The 23,567-nt window shown below is 43.6% G+C and overlaps 1 protein-coding gene across 1 annotated transcript in view; it reads right to left on the reverse strand.

Annotated features, from left to right (window-relative positions):
* Nucleotides 1–23,567, reverse strand: part of ARFGEF2 (ADP ribosylation factor guanine nucleotide exchange factor 2) — a 165,821-nt gene that overhangs the window by 133,150 nt on the left and 9,104 nt on the right. The window contains exons 3-9 of the mRNA XM_029614493.1: nucleotides 18,175–18,298; nucleotides 17,291–17,437; nucleotides 9,533–9,712; nucleotides 8,675–8,906; nucleotides 1,651–1,740; nucleotides 1,121–1,275; nucleotides 400–533 (exon numbers count right to left, since the gene is read on the reverse strand). Coding sequence (XP_029470353.1) covers nucleotides 400–533; nucleotides 1,121–1,275; nucleotides 1,651–1,740; nucleotides 8,675–8,906; nucleotides 9,533–9,712; nucleotides 17,291–17,437; nucleotides 18,175–18,298 — 1,062 coding nt within the window. The remainder of the gene's footprint in view (nucleotides 1–399; nucleotides 534–1,120; nucleotides 1,276–1,650; nucleotides 1,741–8,674; nucleotides 8,907–9,532; nucleotides 9,713–17,290; nucleotides 17,438–18,174; nucleotides 18,299–23,567) is intronic.

Raw genomic sequence — 23,567 nt, forward strand, 5'->3', positions numbered from 1 at the left:
GCTCGGCTTACTCCTCTAGACATAAAGCTATAGGGTTGCTCTACTGACAGGTTCAGGTCTGTTCACAAACCATTAGAAGGGATTGGGATTCGTGGAGCACTCAACCCAGTGGCATTCCAGGCAAGCCAAGAGAGCCCAGATGAGGAGAGGGATACTTTAAGAGCAAAACAAAAAACACACATGTATTTTACATCTGCTTTTGGCAAACTCCTTTCATGCTTCTCTGCGAGGTAGTTTTATCATGACAAAAAACGGACCATAAAAGAATCGCCATCTTCTCTGAAAAGAAACTTCGGGGATCATGGCAGACATTTTTTTTTTTTTTTTAAGCACACTTCATACGTCCTCCTGCTCCTGAAATGGCTTTAGAAAATCCAACGCACGCAGGGCCACGCTTACTTGGGGTCTGGTGGTCCCTCGCCCAGTGGTTTCATGGACAGCTTGCAGAGTGATCGGAACACATGAAAGGCATCCTTCTGCAGAATATGGGAGAACTTAGCAGCAACATAATGCCCATGAACGGCATCCAGGTCCTTACAAAAGGCAGAAAAGAAAAGAAAAAGCATAACTGAGAAGGGAACTAGAGAAGAGGCTGGGCTTGCTAGCACTCTCAAAGACTCATTACACCCATTTTTTTGGGAGCAGGACCAAACTCTAGTAAAACAAACACATAGCAAGTGCTATGTGGACATGCTCAGTATGAAAGTGCAAGTAAAGGAGAGTCTTACACACTAATGTTTTGGTTATTCTGCTCACTTTCACACTGCAACTAATAGGGACCATTACATACTTCCTGCTGCCTTTTTTTTTTTTCACTCATATCCAAAACGATGTGATGAAACGTAGTGAAATGAAGAATTTAAGACCTGATGAGCTTACCGCTTTTCACAAACAAACAAAAAAAAAGGGGGGGGGGGAGGGGGGAGAAGAAATCCTTCCACCTGAATTAGAGTTCACTACCTATCAGGCCCATATGGAAAATGTAACCAAAATGCAAAACATTGCAAACTGTTTGTAAAAGGCAAAGTTCTAAACGCTGCCCTTCTCAGAGATGCACTGCGAGGTATCAATGTCCGAAGACTTTCTGATCATGGGCTAAACGGGGTAATTGGTTCCATACCAGGTTATCTGTGGACGACACAGACTGTCCATCATCTGCAATCCCATTTGCTTGGGAATTTTCACTAATCCGATCGCAGGAGGCAGCGGGCACTCCGGTTTCAGACTCTGAAGCGGCCTTCAGAGACTCCAGCGCACTGTGCTTTTCTTCAGCCTCTTAAAGACAAAAAACGGGAGAGAAAAAAGCGTCACGGGCAATGTGTCCGCACCATCTCCACGACTGGTTGCTGAACAACGCAAGCCTTACATACGCGTCTATGTAAAATGTGCCATGAAAGTGCAACCATAGCAGGCACAGGTCTCAGCCTCCAGTTCTAGTGCCCTCTCTTGCTTCATATTCCAAAATAAAGTAATATAATACATAACACAAAAGGAGTCCTATCTAAACTTTATGACAGTGGTTTTAAGGAATGGTCTAAAATTAAAAATATATGAGGTAAGAAAAAAAAAAAAAATCTAATTTTCCTTCCAGCTGTCTGCAGCATAAGAGAGAGAAATAGTGACCTCACGGGTCTATACCAATGAATTCACCTTTAACTGCTGAAGTGACCACATCTTCCAAAATGTGTTCAGCTATCTTGTGCGATCCTTCATCTCTCTCACCAGGCCTTTCCTCCAGTGCTACATGTGAGATACAAAAGCAAACACTTGCATGAGATTTGTACTTGCAGCTAAGGTTGTGTGAACTTAAAAAAAGGTCAGAATCATGGCATGCTGTCCATATCCTCTTCCTTGATTCAATCATTTTTCCAAAAGCCTAGTACACAGGAGGAAAAGACAATTCTGCAGTCCAGCCAGATGGCAAAAATGACAAATACAATCATCTTAATTTTCCAAGGCATAGTCCAGACCCAACTAGCTAGACATGCCCAGAAATCCTGGACTTGCCGATACAAAAAACAATCCAGAGTCTTTTTCCTTATGCAGAAAGACGGTAAAGGAAAACTGATTCTTACCTAATTTTCGTTCCTGTAGTACCACAGATCAGTCCAGACTCCTGGGTTTTGACTCCCTGCCAGCAGATGGAGACAAAGTTTCACTGACACTGTACATAACCCAGTGTTCCACCTGCAGTCCCTCAGTATTGTCCTGTACCCAAGCCAAGATGACAACCATAAATTTCTAAGCAAGTTTCTAATCAAACTCGCTCTTCTCCAACGAGCCGGAAGAAGGTGAAGTTGCCCAAAAAGACAATGGAAAACTCACTTCCCAAATTTAACATAAGCTCCAACCTCCAACTCCGTACCATATATAAAGCAACAGTACAAGTGGCGGACTCCCCTCCCCCCAAGTAAATGGGCAGGTCTCTGGACTGATCTGTGGTACTACAGGAATGAAAATTATCAGGTAAGAACCAATTTTTCTTTCCCAGATCAGTCCAGACTCCTAGGATGTACCTAAGCTCCCCTTAACTCGGGTGGGATGTGAAGAGTTCCACTCGTAGAACACTCTCACTAAAGCACATGGAAGCCAGAGCCCCGACATCCAAGCAATAATGTCTAGCAAAAGTGGGCAACAACTTCCCAGTAGCCACCCAGCAAGTTTCATGCTGAGACACCTGTTGTGATTTAGCCCAGGAAGTCATCTGAGAACACGTCAAATGTGCCCCTAAAGCCCCCGGTAGCGGGCACCCTTTAGAAATGTAAGCAGACTATCGCATCCTTCAGCCACCACACAATTGTAGCCTTAGATAACTTATTTCCCTTCTTTGGGCCACTCCATAGTACAAAGGAGTGATACAATCTACAAAAGAGGTGATGCAATCTATGGAAATCATAAAGAGACCTTTAGATACCTCAATAATGCATGCCTCTAATCTAAGAGCCTACGCTCCTCCACATGAGGCATAGAGGAATCCAAATCCATAAAAGCTGGAAGCACTACTGTCTAAGATGGCACGCCGAGACAACCTTGGGCAGAAAAGGCGGCACTATGCATAAAGATACCTCTGAACCAGACATCAGTAGGAAGGGATCTTGACACGACAGCACCTGGAGCTCCGAAATTCTCCTGGCTGAACAAATAGCCATGAAGAAAATCACTTTAAGAGTCAAGTTCTTAACCATAGCTCTCTTTAGTGGCTTAAACCGAGCCTCACACAATCATCTAAGGACTAGATTCAGATTCCAAGATGGACAAAATATTCCACACCTGAGGATGCAAGTTCTTAGCTCCCTGAAGGAACTATAGAATGTCTGGATGTACGGACAGATGATACACTTGCAGCTTAACCCAGAGACAACCTAATGTCGCTACCTAGACACTCAGAGAGTTAAAGGCCAGTCCCTTGACCAGAACCTTTCTGTGGAAAAGCAAAAATATAAGACACTGTAACCTGAACAGACTGAGGCTGCACTCTGTGAACAGCAGACCAGGACTCAAGATCCTCCAAATTCACACATCTGTGAAGGATGTAGAAGGTGGAAATCACTGCTTCAGAATATCCTCTCCATCTCAGTTGTCTCCTCTCAGAAGCAAAACCATGAGAAGTGTCAGAAGTGAGCTGCCTGACCCCAAAAAGTATTGGGTCCTGGTGGAAAACAGTCAACCGATGTCTGAATCTCAGGGACCCGTCTCTGGCCATGTTGATCAGATCTGGGAACCATGGTCGATATGGCCACTCTGGAGCTACCAGGATCACACTGCCTGAATGTTTCACTATCCACCGTAATCCCTTGTCCAATAGAGGCCACGGGAAGGAAGGCAAAGAAGAATCCTTTGAGTCCACGGCAGCACCAGAGCTCAGATTCCTTTTCAGGGGCTGTAAAACCACGACGCCTTGGTATTCTCTTTGGTCGGGATATCCCCATCTTCCGTGAATGAAACACATCGCTGCCTCAGACAGCTCCCATTCCCTGGGGTCTAACTTTCTCCAACTGATAAAATCCACCTGAACGTAGCTCACTCCAGTGATGTGAGACACTGCCTGCCGCTCCAAGTGCTGCTCTGCCCAGAGAATCAACTCCCAGGCCTCTCGAGCCACTGCCTGATTCTTGGTTCTGCCTTGATGGTTGATGTAGTCTACCACAGTCACATTGTCTGATAGGATCCGTACTCGATGGCCGCGTAACCTTGGCAAACAACGTGAAATGCACCGCTCTCGCCTCTAACAGACTGTTTCGACCACAGGCCTTATGCCAACTGATCTTGCCACACCGTCTTCCATCCAGAGAGGCTTGCATTGGTGGTGACTATTATCCAATTCGGAATCTCCAATTCCGCACCACACTCGAGACTGGTGCAAGTAAGCAACACAAAAGACTGTCCTTGGCTTCCCCCTCTAATGGAAGAGGAAGATGAAACTCTTCCAATAACGGATTCCAGAGGAAGAAGAGCCCCCTGCAGAGGCCGCATATGTGCCAAACCCCAAGGCATTAATTCCAATGTCGATGCCATAGAACCCAGACCTGTAAATAGTCCCAGACCTTAGGCACCAAAAGCTCTAGCAGAAGCCTAATCTGACTCTACAATTTCAGCAGTCTCTCTCTGTGAGAAACCCTCTCTCCGCCAGTGTGTCGAACTGAGCTGCCAGGTACTCCAGAGTTTGTAAGAAGACTAAATGGCTCGTTGCTAGGTTCACCACCCATCCTAGAGACTTCAAGCACATTGGCACCTTTTGTACTGATTGTTGACAAAGGTAATTTGATTTTGCACGAATAAGCCAGTCATTCAGATACGGATATACCAACATGCCCCCCTTTTGCAATGCGGCTGCCCCCACCACCATCACCTTGGTGAAGGTACATGGAGCCGTCACCAGTCGAAGGGAAGGGCTCAAAACCGAAAATGTTCCCTTAGACTATGATCCTCAGGAATCTCTGGTGCTCCGGCCTGATGGCTATGTGCAGACATGCCTCTATCAAGGCAAGAGATGCCAAGAACTCTCCCTTGCGTACAGCCGCTATGATGGACCTCAGAATTGGATCTCAGAGTTTCCACACGGAAATGGGGAACCTTGAGAGCTGCATTTACCTTCTTTAATACAATATCTCTTGAATTGGATATAGGGGGGGAAAGAAACAGGATGCTTAACTTAAAATTGACCTCCAGCCACACTAAGCATGTTCAGGGTCTGAGCCAACAAACTCAGCAAGACATCTCTGTGAAAAAAGAAAAAAAAAATCTGAGCAGAGTCCAAGGCAGCTCTCGATCATATGCAATTTCTCCCTCTTCTAGAAGTGAGAAAGCCAATTCCCTAACGGAATCCTCTGATCTCTCATGATCCACATCCCCTTGAACATTACCAGGGACAGCCTCCCTGCGGCATTTGCCCGCCGTAACTAATAAATGGGAGGCCCGAGCACGTGATCCCTACATAGTAGGTTGCTTCGCCTTCGCTGGGCACCCCTGCAAAATGGTCTGCAGGCCCTGGCAACATTCCACCCAGGAGAAGGATGGATCTATACCAGAGTCCATAGACCCAACCTTGCTCTCTCCAACCTCTCTTGGGGAAACTTCTGCCATCGGGCACAAGGGAGGAGAAGTAACCATTGGCTCGCCTCCCACTCCACTCCCCCTCCAGAGACACCATAGGCTGAGGTGGATGTTCCAACATGGGCAAAAGCTGTAGTAGTCAAATCACTTTGAGCATCTAAACAGCACTGATACAAACGGTTAGAGAGAGAGGACTGAATTGTTATCAGACGGCAAGCCTCACAGATAGTAAGGCACTTGGACCTGTTCATCCCCGGTGTCTAGCTCTCCTGAACTTCGGATCTAGGCAGCCTCCTGTGCACACACCAATGTCACCTGGGCATACACGCACAGCCCTCCAGAATACGCACAAATACGCGTTCAAGACTAGGGTAGCGGTCATACGCGCACAAGTACATGCGCAAATACGCATTTGTATAGGCCATGGTCGTATGCGCACAAGTAGCTGCACAAATATGCACTCCAGTCTAGGTTGCGGCCTTATGTGTACAAGTACCTATGCAAATACGTGCTCAAGTCTGGGTCGCAGACGTACATGCTCAAATCTAGGCTGCAGCCTTATGTGCCCAGATCCCAGCACATGCAACCGCCACGCGGTGAGAATGTGCGCACATGCCTAGGCACGCAAGAAAAAAACCGCTTCAATAAGTAAAGCCTGCCTGCACCTTCAGCACTTTTAGGCCTGGATATGTTTAACGTCCGGCACCGAAAATCATCATCCTGAAGAGCTTCTCAACAGCTCAGGCCTCTTGATTGGCCCAGAATCCATTGAGACTGGGGCCAAGAGCCAGCATCTTGCTAAACACACTTTGCACATAAGCAAATTAAAACCGGCAGGAGACCTCTACCAGAGCCAGAGACTCCTCCTCGGTGCAAGTGCCTCTCTGCACCTCTGCAGGACAGGGAACTGTCGGTGATACTTGAGGAGGGGATTCCCCTGCGTCTCCTGCCAAGGCTGCTAGAAAATCAAAAATGGCTGCAGTTTCCGAGCGCTAGACCCCATTGCCCGTGAGGCTTGTTCTATCGGTGCAGTCATGCTTGATGCAGACCCCTGAATGCTTTTGCTGCACGCACACGCTGTTCCTCCCCAAACCTGCGGCACCACTAGCACCTCAACGGCAAGCAGGGGAACAGTCCCTCAGTGCCTCGGAGCCAAAACCCGGTCTCTTCTGCAGGCAGAGAAGCTGCTGAAAAAAACCCCCATCGCTAAGCTCCCTGAGCTGCTGAGGTAGCTTCCCTCCCCCCAGGAACCTCGCTGCTGCACAGATTCCTCTATCTAATTCTAGTTCCTTGTTCTCTCTTTTTTTTTTCACTGAGAACAAATAAAGATACATAGAAACCAAAACTTTCCTTTGGTGCAGAGGTTCAGGTTCCAGGAGCGCAGGCCGCATGGCAGATCAGAAAAGAGCCAGACCACTGCCTATATCAGTCTCCTTTTGCCAAACTTTAGTGACCCAGCCCAGGACAAACATAATATATAAAAGGGAAACCTCTCTGCTCCACTGGGCTTGCAGGGCAGAACTGCCAGCAGGTTCCATTACTGTCTCGTAGGAGATGAGGGATCTGGTCCACCAGATGTCCACTCCACGGACCTCCGGACCGAGATATCAGAAGGGTCACTAAGCCCTTGCTCGTCCACCTCAAACCGGGGAGGGGGGGGGGGTGGAAGAAGATGGATGACCCCACCAGGACCTCACAACCCCCTGGGAGGATCCAGAAGTTTTGTCTTTTAATCTTTTTTTTTTCCTCTCTTCAGATTGCAGGTTTTACACCATCTACCATCTGCAGGAGACAGACAAATACTGAGGGACTGCAGGTTAGTGAAACTTTCTCTGGCTCCATCTGCTGGCGAGGAGGCAAAATCCAGGAGTCTGGACTGATCTGGGTACATACAAGGACCTTTGAAAACAGCCGTGCAGGCGCAGGCGTGTGCGCGTTTCCCGGCTTGCATCCAGGGATGTGGGCATTTTATGACATATATACACATGCATGTGTGTGTTTCTACCTCATAAGTGGGGAGATTTTAAAAGCCACGCGCGGTGGATGCAATTGGCCATTTTTCCAGTTCGCTCTCAATTTGCCCAGATAAGGTAAAAGACTTCCTAACCCCCGCTAGTTAAATAGCCTCCCTGTTCACTCCAACCTTTAATACCCCGCTAACATGTCTAGTTTTGTTTTCTATTTTATTACTTACACTCCATCAACAGCAGAAGTAAAGCTAACACAGCCCTGGTGCGGGCATTTACACGCACATCTCTTAGTCTGACATGCCCCGCCCCTTTTTCTAAACTTGTGCACAAAGCAGGAGATACGCACGTACATGGGCAGCTTTTACAACCTTGGCGCACGCCAGCCTGACTCGTGCGCAAACCTCCCATCTTTGACGCGTGTAGGATTTTTAAAATTAGATAAATCGGACTATATTCAAGACTTTTAGACTATGTCAGAGTCAACCCCCGAGATCTACAGTGTTACTTGTGAACTTGCTTTACTCTTTCAGTGACCGACAAATTACTTACTAATAAGGCTCAAATTGGAATTTAGCAAGGTTCTGAGATTAATCCATTTCCATACGCAACAGTTGTGTTTTCCTGTTTGCAGACTGTTCAATAGCACAGAATGACTCCAGTTTTTTTCTTTAGTTAGGCTGATTTACAGAAAGTTTAATCCTTCTACTTTGCCATGGTCCTAACATACCAGTAATTATTTCCACAATGGGGATGGATGGCAGAGATTGAACACCCCCCATTCCATATTGTACAGGTTCTTAAAATCTTAGCCAAAATCCGGGGGAGGGGGGGGGGCCTGTCAACTCACACCTTATATGTGATCTTGTTATTACATTTCTTAACCAAGAGTCAGAGAAGTGCAGCAGGCATGGCTCATTGCATAGGATGTTTAACCCAGAAATAAAATGTAAATCACAATACTTCTTTCAAATAAAGAAAGGGCAGTTGTTTCTCCTTGGTGCTCCACTATGATGTCACTCACGCGCACAGGAGAACATCAAAACAGAAATTGGAGGCACTCACAGGCGAATCAAGCCATTTGATCAGCTGATGAGACACAATGCATTACAATACAACCAGTGTTGCGTGAAAAATGCAGATTGATTCTCTACCCGATACCACTTGATCAGGATTTCTCTCGGCCTCCTCTTCCCCGTTTTCAGTGCCTTCTTTGCAGCTGTGCTCGTGTCCACCATTTATTAGCTCCATGGGTTTTTCCTGAGATGACTGCTTGGTCCACTGCTGGTTTGGTTTTGCACGTGCAATTTTAGGAGATCCTGTCACGTGGCTCAGAGGAGACCGAGGCTTCTGTTGCGGTTTTTCTAATTCTTTGGCCTCATGTAGCTAAAACAAAAACAAAAAGAAACACATCCAGGCTACTTATACAATTCTACATTTGGCACGTGTCAGAAGACCAGGACTGGACCAGATTAAATTCCTAATCCAAATGCACTATGGTCTCCAAAAATTCTGATTTTTAGGGCATCTTCACTTTAAAGCTGGGTTTCTCAAACTTGTCCTGGTGACCCTACAACCAGTCAGGTTTTCAGAATACCCACAATAAATATACAGGAGATAGGTTTGTCTATACTGGAGCCCCAATATACACAAACATTTCATGCATATTCATTGTGGATATCTTGAAAACTAGTAGATGAGCAGTCAACAGGACAGGTTTGGAAAGCTCTGCTTTAAAAAACACACTAACTGAAATTGTTAAAGCTGAATTTTTTATTTTTTTTTGGTTAAAGCAAATAGTGCAAAAAAAATAACTGGATGCTGCATAAAATCCACTGGAGCCATCTCTTCCTGAAGAGCACAATAGCATTTACTAAGATCTTTGTAAATGAGACATGAAATCAGACAGAAATGTAGCAGATCAGATGGGAAGCAAGAGAAGGAAATGCCTTGCACTTCACAAACTACCGATTACGCCAAGAACATAGACACAAGCAATACAGGCTACGTACAGCTTGACTCTCCATCCTGGTGAAAATGACATTCAGCATCTGCGTGAGCGTAGCCTTGGCGGTGGTCTGATTGATGAGATTTTTACTAGCTAGGTAGATATTGTAACACGTCCTAACAGTCTGAAGAACCGTCCCCTCGTGAATTTCAATGTGTGGCGATGTCACGGCTGTAAGGAGAGCCTAAAAAACAGCAACACGATATAATGAAACGTTTAAAGAATCAATAATGTGTTTGTTGATATTTCGCCCCTGTGAGCAAAGCAGTAGTAGCTATAAAATTATAAAATAAATATGTACATTTCCCTCATACATTAAAAATAAAAATAATTTCATGTCTTATGCCCCCCCCCCCCCCCCCCATCTGCAGTACAGTTTTGAGTGGGCAGGAATTTAATATACCTCTTCTGGCCACGGTCCACCCGTCAAATTAAAGATCGCAGGGATTTGGCAGATTCAATCCTTGTTTTGCCTCACTGCATGCATGGACTTGTAGGCCAGCTGGTACTGAGAAACTCAGAACTACAAGTCCATGCATGCCATGGGGTAAAAAAAAAACGAACTATCTCTCACCAAAGATACTTCTTGACCGCCTGACCAATCCCCGACCTCTCCCCCCCCTTCCCTACCCCCACCCCTGTAGGATTCTCCTCCTCTTCCCCTCCCTCCATTACTTTCCCCCAAATACCGTCACGGCCGTATCTAACTCATTTGTTAAAATTAACATGTACATTTGTATATTATTCCTGTATATTATTCATGTATCGTCCCCCGTTAACCCTCTCCCTGTTAATGTTAATATTGTAAAGCTGGTTGCTAAGTTATGTTATATTGTGAACCGAGGTGATGTTTGTTTCAAACGTGCCTCGGTATATAAGAAACCTCAAATAAATAAATAAATAAATAAATAAATAAATAAAAAGCAGCACTGCTCTGCCCAACCTGAAAACAGAAGTCAACTGGTCAACCTCCTGAGAAAGCAAATTCCTAATCTTGGTTAGTGAACCCGAAAGGTTCTCAGAGGTTGTACAGTGCTAAAAAAAAAAAACAAAAAAAAAAACCGGAAGGCTAGGTGTTCTCCAACAGAGAAAACAAAGTGAGAATTATTTTTCACCCATGACCTGAATACTCGTTCCTTCATCGGTGGCACTCCACGCCCTTTCATAGGAAGATGAGTGCTTATACGAGGGCTCCTAGATCGGTTTCACGAGAGGCGAAAGGGCCACCAGATTCAGGCCCCTTACTGAAATCTCACTGAAAAGCATTTCCATGTAAAAGTTCCTTTCTTTATACGTGTATAGTCCGAGATTTGAAGACCGGGAAAATAAAAGGGAAACATTTGGAAAAAATGTCCAATTTTCCCACTTCTAGCCTTGGTAAATAAGTTTCTGTTTCTCTTTCCAGGCCTTCACTTCTCTAGGTTCGGTGCTCCCCGGTCAAGGCTACGGACTCTCAGCCATACTGAAAAGCTCCTTAAAAAAAAAACGCACAGCAAGCGGTGCTGTCAGGGTCTTTTTCAGGGAAGCAAGTGAAGAAAAGTGACTTGACATCCATATTCTGCTGCATTAAGCTGAAAAAAAACAAACCAAACCGTGCGGATTACCCTCCAAGGGAAAGAACAGATTAGTCTTTCAACTCTCGATCTCCTGAAAGTCACCAAGTTCTTCAAAATATCAATTGTGCCTGTTTCTTGGCTCATATTCTTAAGTCTCATTATTCACAAAATAGTAGACTACATTTTATCCAGAATGGTTTCTGGATTATCCAGGCTTGTACCCGATAATGGAAGCTCTGGATAATGAAACATGGGCTGAAGCCCACAATTTTTTTTTTTACTTTGCATAATGTGGGTTTTTGAGTAGAGGAAATATTTTATTTCAGCAGAATGGGATAGAGGAGGAGTGCAGGAGTCAGGCCTGTGGCAAGGAGTTGGATATCTGTAGGGGTGCAAGGTCATGGGGGCCAAAGAAGAAGCAGGCAGGGAAAAGAGAAAAGAGCCCGGCCTGCAGGCCGAGCGCACGAGAGAGCACGCTAGGATCGTTCTGAATACATTTTGGACAGCGGTTTTTGCCTGGAGCCAAGTTTTGCTTCCATCCAGATGACCAGAGGCACTTGGTGTTTCTATTGCACATCCCAAAGAGATGCAATGCATTTCTATGGTTTTCATAACATCCTACACCCGGCCCCCAAGAACTGCTGTATACTCCAAAATGGCCCCCAGCCCACCATGGGGCTAGGAGGTACTTAAGGACTGGGTTGAGAATCTGTGAACTATAGAAGTGCTAAAGAATATTTTCATGATGCTGTTGGTCTTAATTACTATCCGCGTTACCTAAGAATTTTATTTTACTAGTACTGATGCTGTAAACACTACTGCTTCTTCATTTACAAACTGTCTAACCTTCTTGTCTGTCTCCTCAAGCATTAGATCTTCTATACTAAGCTCAAAATAAATTCCTCAAGGCGTTTAGAAGAAAAAAAAAAGTGTGTATTTTATAAGAAATAGCAGAAAAAAAAACCCCCATCAAATTCCTCAAAGCTAGCTAGAGATGCTAAATCTTTTTTTTTTTTTTTTAAACTTGAACGTCAGTGCCAGTTGCCTTTGATAATAGCTGTGTGCGCTACCCAGATATGATTCTGAGCAATAAAATCAAATGCTCTTATCTTTGAAAGAAAAAAAATGGCTCGAATCATATGTGCTTCACAAGGGCTGATTGGCAAATTAAACCAATGTCACCTGATTGAACATTAGCAGAACAAACAGACTCATTTTGCACTGCTCACCTGGGATGAAATAAGGGGTAGGATAAAATGGCAAATATATCCTCAAAAGCAAATTCACAGAGGTGCAAAGGTGAAATATTTATAAAGTATGCTGTAGAACTAGTACCAGAAACTTATACATGCTCAAAGAATAATCTACTGCCTCCTGCCCTCAATGGGCTTCAGACAACAGCACTGCATTTAAAATCATTCACCAGTTTCTTCAAAAAATACTCAAAACTATTTTTATATCCTAAATGTGATGGTGAAAATAATAGTGATGTCAAAATGACTTATCTTCTGCTTACACAAAACATTTTAACCAAAGTGCCTTCCAATCACAATGCCCAACATGGCTGTTTCGGAGAGTCCTCTTGCCTTTCTCACAAGTCAAAACAAAGAGGAACTCCTGCTGCTTCTCAAATGCAAGTTTAAAAGGGGGCAGTGTCGTGTGACTGTGCTCTGAAACAGCCTGGCACGGTCACTGGACCCATAATGCTCCAGGACGTTATAACCAGACATTTCACCTGGAAAAACAGAGCATGCAGTTCACAAAGGAGTGTGTTTAAGCAATAAATCTGAATCCTTCATTTAGACTATATTTGCAGGCTAGTACTCCAGCAGATCTGGTGTAAGCAATGGCACATATTAAAGGATTTTATCAACAGCTCGGGGCATGGCATGAGGGTGAAGGCCAAGAACCTTGAACATGTTCTTCTCGTGTACACGCTTGCATGCATTTCTACATTTGATAAAATGTTCTGGGTCCAAAAAGAAAACCAAATGAGGAAGAGGAGAGAGGCCTAATGGTTAGGGCAATGGCCTGAGAAGCAGGGTTGAAATCCCACTTACCCCGCTGACTTTCTTGTAACCCCGAGCAAACCACTTTCTCTCCACTGCCTCAGATACCCATTTAGCTTGTAAGCTCTTCAGGCAAGGGATTTCTTGTACCTGAATTGTAATAAAGCTGTAAGCCACCTTGAGCATCATAAGAACATAAGAAAATGCCATACTGGGTCAGACCAAGTGTCCATCAAGCCCAGCATCCTGTTTCCAACAGTGGCCAATCCAGGCCATAAGAACCTGGCAAGTACCCAAAAACTAAGTCTATTCCATGTAACCATTGCTAATGGAGGTGGCTATTCTCTAAGTGAACTTAATAGCAGGTAATGGACTTCTCCTCCAAGAACGTATCCAATCCTTTTTTAAACACAGCTATACTAACTGCACTAACCACATCCTCTGGCAACAAATTCCAGAGTTTAATTGTGCGTTGAGTAAAAAAGAACTTTCTCCAATTAGTTTTAAATGTGCCCCATGCTAACTTCATGGAGTGCCCCCTAGTCTTTCTATTATCCGAAAGAGTAAATAACCGAATCACATCTACCTGTTCTAGACCTCTCATGATTTTAAACACCTCTAGCATATCCACCCTCAGTCGTCTCTTCTCCAAGCTGAAAAGTCCTAACCTCTTTAGTCTTTCCTCATACGGGAGTTGTTCCATTCCCCATCATTTGGAAAGACAGACTAAAGACTTGATAAATCGATTTTTTTTTAATGTAACTTAGTCTCCCAATGTTAACTTCCCCTCCCCCCTTCCTACTGTACAGGTTCTCAATCTCAGCCAAAAGGGACTGTCTTTAGCACATGACTCAGAGCCTACACTTAATTATTAGCCAAAGAGGCAGAGAAGTGATCTTTGGGGGGAGAGGGTGGAAAGAAACAGGTTCTTTATCATCATTATCACAGCTAGCTGTAGATCAGTCCACCTCTCCTTTTAACAGCTTTTCAAGCAATTTGTATTTTTGTTTTAGGGATTTTACTGTTGTAAGGTCAGAGCCTACGGCACAAAAGTCCGATATCCATTACCAATGCCAGGTCAGAAATTCCAGTCTGAGTTTTTTGGGTTTTTTTTTCAGGGGTGTGGGGGAGGTGTGTGTGCATGTTATATTCATGTCTCTCCTTCTCATGAATCAAAAATGCAGCATGATCTATCAAATATTTTGCCCCTTAGGCACAGAGCAAGAGAAAAACCTTGACAAACCAAATTCAATGTATTTTACTGCATTGTACCCTACTTTCTCTTCATTTGAAATACATCAGAACTGTGGGAATGTGATGCTCAGCCATTAAACTCCATTTCTTAGACAATGCGATGGTCACGTTAAACACAATCAGGCAGATGCAATATCGGGTGCTCAGACCAGCGCACTGGTTAACTCTGTATTGGACGTGCATTTTTGGATGTGCCATCACCTGATGTAATAAACAGGATTAGCGTGTCCAAAACACATGTCCAATATCGCTCATCACATGTAAGTTCATGTAGATGAGGCTGTCATCTGGGATGCAGAAAATGACTGCACGACCAACTCACCCTGTTTAACGTGGAAAATTTAATGTCAGACTCAGGTCTGGCGTTAAGTCTTTCTGCACTCAAAAAACATGCTTTCTGTGGTTGCTCCTACAAAGGCACAATACTAGGTAGGAAGGAACCACAGAAAGCTGTATGAAGACAAAAAAAAAAAAAAAAAAGGGTTGACCAGGGAAAAAAAAAAAAAATTCTCAGGGCGCACAATATACCTGGTCCAGGCCGTGTGTATTATGCTGGTGGTGGGAGAAAATGGACATGTGGATTGAGTGTGTTTTCGTAACCCACACTTACAGCCACCTCTGTCAGGCGCCCGTTGCCGAGGAGGCGCTAGGAGCACACAATTTTATCTAGTGCTTCCTTTTTAATGCAGCAGCTTATTTCCTTGTTGTATCGCGTGCCCGGGAGGAGGCTGTGCACGCATTAGGAAGACGAGTGCGCAATACGAATGCCCGTTTTTAGTGCGCCCATATTGCACTGGCCCCTAATAGCGAAGATACACTGAAGAATAAAAGAGAAAATGGAGAAGAATCATGAGGTCCCGCCTACCCTGCTCAAATCTGCTTCCTTTTACAATGCCATAAACTCGCAGCTGATCTCTGGGCTTCTTACACTACTGGTGGCATCAGATGTTTGCTGGAACACATAAACCAGCATCAAAACAGGCCAAATGGATTGAAATATGCCAGTGGCACTTCCTCTAAACCCCAAACCTGTTAAGCAGCTGTCTATCCTCCCCTAAAGGAATTTAAATTTAAAATGTACTATAATGAAACGCGTATCATGCAGATAGAAAAACCACTATCAAGTCCTATGGCTACTGGGAAGGGGGCTGAGGCGGACAGGGATGACATAAGCTATCTGCCACTAGATCCACCACTGAAGCCACCTGCAAATGCTCAGGGCTTTAACTCTTATCAAAGCTCGGAAAGGAGCAGGGAATCTGAACCAAGAAACAGATCTCCCTATTACCAAATGTATTGCCACACGTTATCGAACCTCTCTGCCCACTGGAAACAAAGATTTAAATACAAATTAGTGTACTAATTACTAATAAAGAAACAATGTCACGCTCTCATTCTAGAGATGTGCAAAGATTAAACAAACTTTTATTCTACCAATATTTGTTTCAAAGTTTAAATTTTAAATGTAAAAATAAAAGCAATAAAACAAATCGAATGGATTCTAATCTATAAATACACACAAAGCTACAAAAATACCACAGGTTCATTGGACAGAAGCACCATGGACTAATGGAGGTGTGCATGATGATGAACAGGCGGGGAAGTCCTGCACTGGAATCCTCATGCCTACACAGCAGAAAAAAAAAAAAGCATCCTCGGAGAACGTCCTTATGATACCCATCAAATCCCCAGGCCACATTCCCTTTTCTTCTTTGAGCTGTCAGCTCAAGCAAAGCCAACAGGTCTTCCCCCATATTTTTAACCCACTTCCTCTCTAGTCCATCAAGTGAATTTGAAAAACGAGGGCCCTAAGGCTGACCAATAGCTGTCACCGTTAAGCAATGCCTGGAATTCCCTCCACTGTAGGGGCTGTGGGTAGTGCCTTCATAGCACCCCTCGACCCAGTTGGCAGATAAGCATCTGAGCTCAGAAATCACATCTGGGATGTCCCTCATGGCAGTGCACAGCACAGACATCAAGTCATTGGTTCACATGTGACATAAGTTTGGGCCAATCCAGAGTCGCTGGGGACAGGCTGAAGATACAATTGCCATCTTGCCCTAAAGTCAGTCACTCAGGGGCATTGCAGGCATGAAGCATTTGTCCCAACTGAATCTGAGAAGAGAGTCCAAAAAGAGAAGCAGCTTCCCATGAGCCTCTCCGCCTTTAAAGGGGCAGTTCTAGCACATCAGATTACAGGACGGCGCTTTCCCAGCCCGTATCATTGCCACTGACATTTACCCATGCCCCTGGGCCAGATCACTCAGAGATAGCCCTCTCCCCCTCACATCTTCCAAGGGGAAGCCCTTACTTCCTCAGATCCTGCCAGCACTACACCTCTGCAGTCACTGAAGAATTAATAACGTACATAATACGAGAATGCCTACAATATAGTGCAGAGAAGGGGGGAAGAGGTCTAGGTGCAAAGTCTGACTTCGTACCCAGTTCTCAAAGAGGAAGTCAACGTGAACATTCCCTTTCAAAACTGTCCACGGGCAGATTTTTGCAAGAAAAACACTACATGTCAATTTGAAAGTCCAATGCATGCATCCAACCTGTACTCCAACACATCCTCGGGAACACTTCCCCCTCAAACTGGCTTTATCCAGGTAAATGTTTTGAAAATTGCCCCTCCCCCGCCAAAAATATGAAAAAGTTTGCAGTATGCAGCCAGAAACTGAATACAATGAAAATATTTTCTAGTGAATATGGCCAGTGCTACAGCATTTCAACATTTTAAAGAACAAGCAAACAAAAAGCATGCGTGCTCATCACATTTCGGGGTTAATTTGAAAAGCACTTCATATAACTCATGGAGCAGTCACTTTGTATTTTCTTTGAGCAGTCTCAAGCTTGAAGCATGAAAGATAAATACAACCTACTTCAGGCTGCTCACTAATATTTAGATACGAGCTCAGGAAACAGGCAAGGTGAGATTTGTACCTTTATTATCTGCAGCTGCACGCCATCGTCCGTTTGTGGTCCTTGAAAGCAATTGCATACTGTCTCCACTATCCGATCTATGAGCCGCTTCCCAGGGGTCCCGCTGTCTGGGGCGTTGCCGGTGATATGTCCATAGGCTATTAATTTCTAAAAATGCAGAAACAGTGTTGCATCAGCTTTGTGGTTTCATTCCATGTTCTTACCTATTTTTTCTCTAGCCAGCTAATAACGCAAAAAAAATTTATTTTGTTAGAAGGGCCTCCATTCCAGGTATCGTACCGCACTGGAGAAACAGGTACAATCAAAATCAGATTTCAGTACAATGGGAACAATACAAAAAAAAAAAAAAAAGAAAAACAAAGCAGATTTTCAGATTTAAATGTGGCATTTCAACATGAATAAAAAATATTCTCTAAAAGGGTTTAAAACAAAACAAAAAATACCCAAACGCCTCTCTCATTCAATTTTTCAGGATAGAGCATAAAGAAATGTTTGCGCCCTCTCAGGCAGTGCCCACTGCGCCCTGATCAATCCCAGCAGCTGTCAGAGGGCCCCACCCCGAGTAACGGCCAACAATCATTTAAAATGAAGGAGCCACAGACCTCCGTTATATCAGAGTATTAAACACAGGGTGGATATGCAACTGAACACAGTCAATGAATGTTTGGTTGGCTAGCGAAATTTGGCTTTCGTGTCCAGTAGAGTTAACAAATTTCTCCTGTTCTCCCCACAAAAAGCAATACAGATATGCTCAAAAAAGCTTCCATTCCCAGCCATCTGAGCCCTCCAGAATTTCAGCAACTTTTACTTCAAGCTGCTTGCTATAAATGTCAAGCTATTATATCAGTGATGTTGCTTTTCAAAACCAAACTTAAATGCAGTACCTGTAAGCAGTCCAGAGATGTACTGACAATGCGAGGAGACTTGGACTGACAGGCCAGCTCAAAAGGAAGGAAATACTTATCGGCTTCAATAAAGTTTGCTTTGGGTGGTGTTGCAGTGCCATGCCTACGACACAAGATCAATTCGTTAGAAGGTCCTGACATTTAAAGCACTTAGCGATGGGACGCCTGAGATCAGCCGAGGTCTACGGTATCGCACTAGGGAGTAAACTGGGCCTTACACAGCTTTCAGATTCTAGGTTAAATGTTTTGCCAGGTGAGAACTGCCACAAGCTACCTAAAGATTTCTATTTCAAGAGCATGGTGCTATGTCATCTGTATGTTCCGCTTTAAAGGCCACAGCAATACTTGGACAATTCCTCTGCTAATCGTACCAGCTTCATTCTGCCTCGAGCAAGTTCAACCCATAATAATATTGAATCTGCTCCATCGGCAAACATCAGGGTCACTGCATGGCTTTTTGTTCTCACGGATATAGCCCAACAGTAAAAGAAAATAAGCCAAACACCTTAAAAAAAAGTGGTACAACAAAAATGGTAATAGCTTCCCCAAAATATTTAAGTTTTATTCAGTGGGAAAAAAACAACATTAGTTTACCAAAATCCTATTTCTCTTCAATTATTTTACTTTTTTTTTTTGTTAATGCCATAATTTGAAAATCTTACGTGAGCATTATTTAACAGATGTACTTTTAAGCATTTGTTTATAAGGTGCTTTACGATTAGCCAGCGGTTATAATCATCTGGTAGAGATTTAAATTTCTCAGTTGTCAGCTTTAATATTTCTTCCAGCAGCTGCATTTATAATGCCCATGAACTAATGGAACCAGTCCTGTCTGAAGTCCACCTCTCTGCTCTTTGATTAATGACCACAGCATATCCAGTACAAACCAAATTAATTTTTAAGTCATGGTGTGTGAAACTTAAGGGGCTTCCATGCTTTCCTGGGAACAGCCATGCTAATCAGAGAATCTCAAATTACTCTGTGTATCCAACATCCACATTTTTAATTGATACAGGGTAAGGGTGGCTTTCAGCCACCTACTTTCCTCCCCTGAGCTAAACAGGAGGCTTAAAACACAGCTCTCTTGCACCTCAGTGCTCCAGGCTACAGCCAAGGCATGGAACCAGCCCCCAGAGACAGACTACAGTCTAAGCCATTTGTGCCATCCCTAATCTGGGCCTACATGTAATGTGCCACTAATGCTAAACCTCGGCATAGATTAGGCTTACAGGGTCTTAAACATGCCAGACAACAATAAATTATGTGGTTTGGTCACCTCCTATGAATGCCCTGCATTAAGCTGCTGATACTCAATACAAAACGGATGGAAGACCATGCAAGACAATAGCATGAAGGACCTATTGAAACAGCATCAAACTGCCGCTGCAGAAGAAACACCAAGAGCTTGTACTAACTGTTGCTTGCACTTGCCCTCTATACCCAAGGATAGAAGGGGGGGGGGGGGGGGGAGAAGAACGCTCAACCTATGGGTTGGAAGCACATGTGACCACTTTATTCAATGAAAAAAAAAAGGGGGGGGGGGGAAGGAAATTAAACTCTGAACCATTAATGTAAAAGCAGCTCACAAAAGAACGTGTCATGGCTCTTTACAACTTGGCTTCCTATTAATGTGGCCCATAGACCGACATGGCTGAGGACCGTTATTACTAAGTGCAGTCCCTATGAGGATATACTGCAGACACTAACAATGTTTCCCAAATTGATGCCAGCATCAACATAACTACAAAAAGTCAGCATCTTAAAGCCTGGGCACGGAAGGGAGGCACTGGGAGGAAAAAAATAGAAAGATGCCCAATAATTACACTATTGGCCAATAATAATAGCCCAGCATAAGAGATTTAAAAAAAAAAAACAGCCAAAGAACAATAATCTGATATTTTTACTTCTAGCTTTTTCACTTAAAAAAAATATCCACTGTGAAAAAATACACAGATAAGCTCTGCCTATGGATGACAATCCTAAAACCCCCAAGATTAGTCTGTAGCAGAAATGGATGCATGCGCTTACAGCAAACCCTAACTAAAAGCTGCCAACCTCCATCTACGTGCACCACAGAAATAGGTCCAAGGCAAAGATGGCAAATTTCTCAGGTTCAGAGGTGGTGACTGAACTGCTTATAACTCCTTAGTTTTCCAGCACCTTTTGAAGACAATTCATTTTATTAGAACAATCAGCCTGAATATCATTAGGCTGACCCCACTCTGTGATGAAACCTCTGAAGTAGAGCCTGAACATCAGACTCCATTCGAGAAAGCAGAAGACGTATCTGTTGCAGCGTGCAAATTTCTTTTTTTTTTTGGGTGTTCTGCCAAATTGAGCTCACAGCTGCTCGCCTCACGACCTGCACTACAGAGTAAATTCATTCAGCCTTCTTAATTAGCAGCACCAAGGTATGAGAAAGCTCCACTTACAATGAAGGCTGAAGGAAGATATCAGAGCCCAGGAAGGCAGCCCCACACCTTCCTGGGTAGGGAATTTTTAATTGTGAACAGAACAGCATCGCATCTCACATTCCGCACAGCCTCTAGCATTAGCAGCAAAAGAATTTTTTTTGCCTCATTGCTTTTACATTTGTTTTTAATTGATTTTATTAAGTTTTAACTATTATGGACCGAATCTCAGATATACTGCTTGCTGTGCGTCTTGTCTGTGTTTTATATCTTATAAATGTTAAATTGTAAGGCACCTAGAAATGGCAATAGACTGTCAATAAATTATTTAAATAAATAAATGATCTTGGTTCTCTTCTCTGCCCCAAGGCACAATCCTGAAGATAACAGCTAAAGAGAACTTTGGCAGATTGAAAAAAAAAAAAAAAAAAAAGTGTGAGCATGTTGATGTGGGTGCTTTAAATATACACACCATGAAATTTGTCCTCTCTTAAGAGACATTTTATTTTTGAGTGTGAAATTAAACATCCATGCACTCTTGGCAAAGCACTTTCCCCACTCATCTATCTGCAGATCATCCTCCAAGGTGCTTAGCTCTGCCCTTTCATTAATCTCTGATCCAAGACATCAGTCTTATCCTTTTATCAGACCCCAGGCTCCAGTTAACAATGCTCCTGACTGCTTTTACACCTCCTAAACCAACAATGCATACAGAACTGCACTTACTCAGACTATAAACATACAATGCATACTGACTGTGGAGGTAATTAACCCAGACCTTTGCAACATTTATTCTTTCCTTCCCATGTTAAAAATTAAGCCTGATCATCTATCCAAAATATGCTGGTTTTCAGTTGCTCTAGTAAAATATATAGCTTTGGGGTTTTTTTTAATTTACTCTTCTTTGCTGATACAACTCTATGTAAGAAACTTTTATAAATAATTTAAATAGCCTTGATATCACTTTGGCTGCTGGCTGTTACAATTTGCAGTTTGACTTGCAGAGCACTGCTTTTGATTATGTCATGGCTGCGTTGTAATACCTAATGAAAAAACAAAAAAACAATTCAACTTATTCTTGTTATAATAGTTTTAAGGTAATCCAAGTTCCGCTCTAGCTGGGATGCAAAGAGTGGCTTCCACTTGGAAGGTCAAGAGTATTTTCTCTGAGCCCAGCTTCTTTTCCTTTGGCCAGCCAAGGCTAGAGGTGCTGCAGAAGACGCAGGATATCCCAGCCAATACCCAACAGTAACATCTATCGATCAGACTGTTTGCATAGGCACCAGGTTCCAGAGGAAGACATGGTCTATAGGCCCCTCAAAGGATTATCACTGCAACGGACGGACGGGTTAGATAGAAAGTGGGGGGTATTAAAAATGAGGGGTGGGGGAGAAAACCTCGGGTAGTTGTGAATGAAGGCTCATGGTGCTGCAGGCCACATTAAAAAAAAAAAAAAAAAAAAAAGGATTCTGGGTCAGCTGTAAGCCAAAAGGGAGCAGCAGAAAACTACCAGGACAAAAATTAACAACTACAGGTAGGGTGACAACCAAGGACATGCCACGACGAGACTGTATGACAGACTTCTGCACAAGTGTGCACTTCTTCCCACTACTGCTTGCTCCTTGCTTTCTTATTTGGCATTGGTGGCAGCTGCTGCTCCTCCTACACTGTGTGGCTTGGTTTACTGTGGGCCGTGCAGCAACAGGACTAGCTGTCCTGAGCCACTGCAATCCTGGGTGGCTAGGAAGAGAATACCAGGGGTAACCCCTGCCATCATCAGCAGGGAGTGAATCTGTGTGGAAGAAAGCAACAGCAACTGGGGAAGAGAAGCAGTAGTAGTAGTAGTAAAGAAGAAGGAGAGGGCAGGGCAGGCATGTCAGGATGCCAAGAAAAGAAGAAAATTCAGCAGCAATGAATGTGACATTGTAACAAGCTAGGAATGTTCTTCAAATGTCTCTATCTGCACAGAAAGGGATAGATTTCAACATTATCTTCTCCATAGATAAATTGGACAGAGGGGGCACATGGACTTTTTCTGCTCAGTGATCTCCCAGACTGAGTGGGAGGAGGCCCCCCCTCCTCAGGTGATTTGAAATGTGCTATGTGGCCCTCCCTTCAAAAGGGCCAGGGGCCTCTAGAACAGAAAGAAGAGAGAGTCTTGGGAAGAATATAAGAAACTTGCATAATAAAAAAAAAAATGCAAAAGATCTGATCAATGGTTCAGGAAGGCGAGTTTATCAGTCCAAAAGTTGCATGACTTGATCAAGGTCGCACTGGGATGGGGCCGGAAACCTGGAGCTCTGCTCTTTCCACACATCAACATTGTGGGTCCCGCTCTACAAATGTTTCACTGTTTTCTTGCCTTTTCTAAGCTCCCTGTAGGGCTTCAAAGAGTCCAAGAGCTGTGCCTCAAGACTGGAATTTGGTATTAGTTGGGGGATGTAATTACATTTTATTTATTTATTTAAAGTCTTTTCTATACCGTCGCCAAGTTATATACCATCGCAACGGTTTACATGTAGGCACATGAGTAAGTTTGGAGTAAGATTAAACATTAGTTGCTGGCCTTTGAGTTGCAAAATAAAAACAGAAAAACACTCTAAGCGTTAGTTTTCAGAACACAAGCTGAAAAACAGTTCAAGCAAAAATACCGGCTTGCAGTCTTCCCACTATAAGCAGAAGAGCAGCGCAGTGTAAGAAAGCATAGAGATTATGAGAGTTTATCAACATTTTAATGGAAGACTTGACATGGACCATCCCCAGTTCTGATCTTGCACATGTACTGCGAGCATCTCTAAAATTGTCGAAGTGGCTTACCTTATGCATAAAAAGAAATTAAGATCTTCAACAGAGCACGACAGTGGCTATGAATAACAGGCCATGAGACATTTAACCCAATGCTGAATTTGAGAGCAGGAAGGAGATATTAAAGAGATTCCTTCAGCGTCTCAGAGTAATGCT

This window comes from Rhinatrema bivittatum, chromosome 8 (genome assembly GCF_901001135.1).
Source record: "Rhinatrema bivittatum chromosome 8, aRhiBiv1.1, whole genome shotgun sequence".
In the NCBI taxonomy this organism is placed as follows: domain Eukaryota; kingdom Metazoa; phylum Chordata; class Amphibia; order Gymnophiona; family Rhinatrematidae; genus Rhinatrema; species Rhinatrema bivittatum.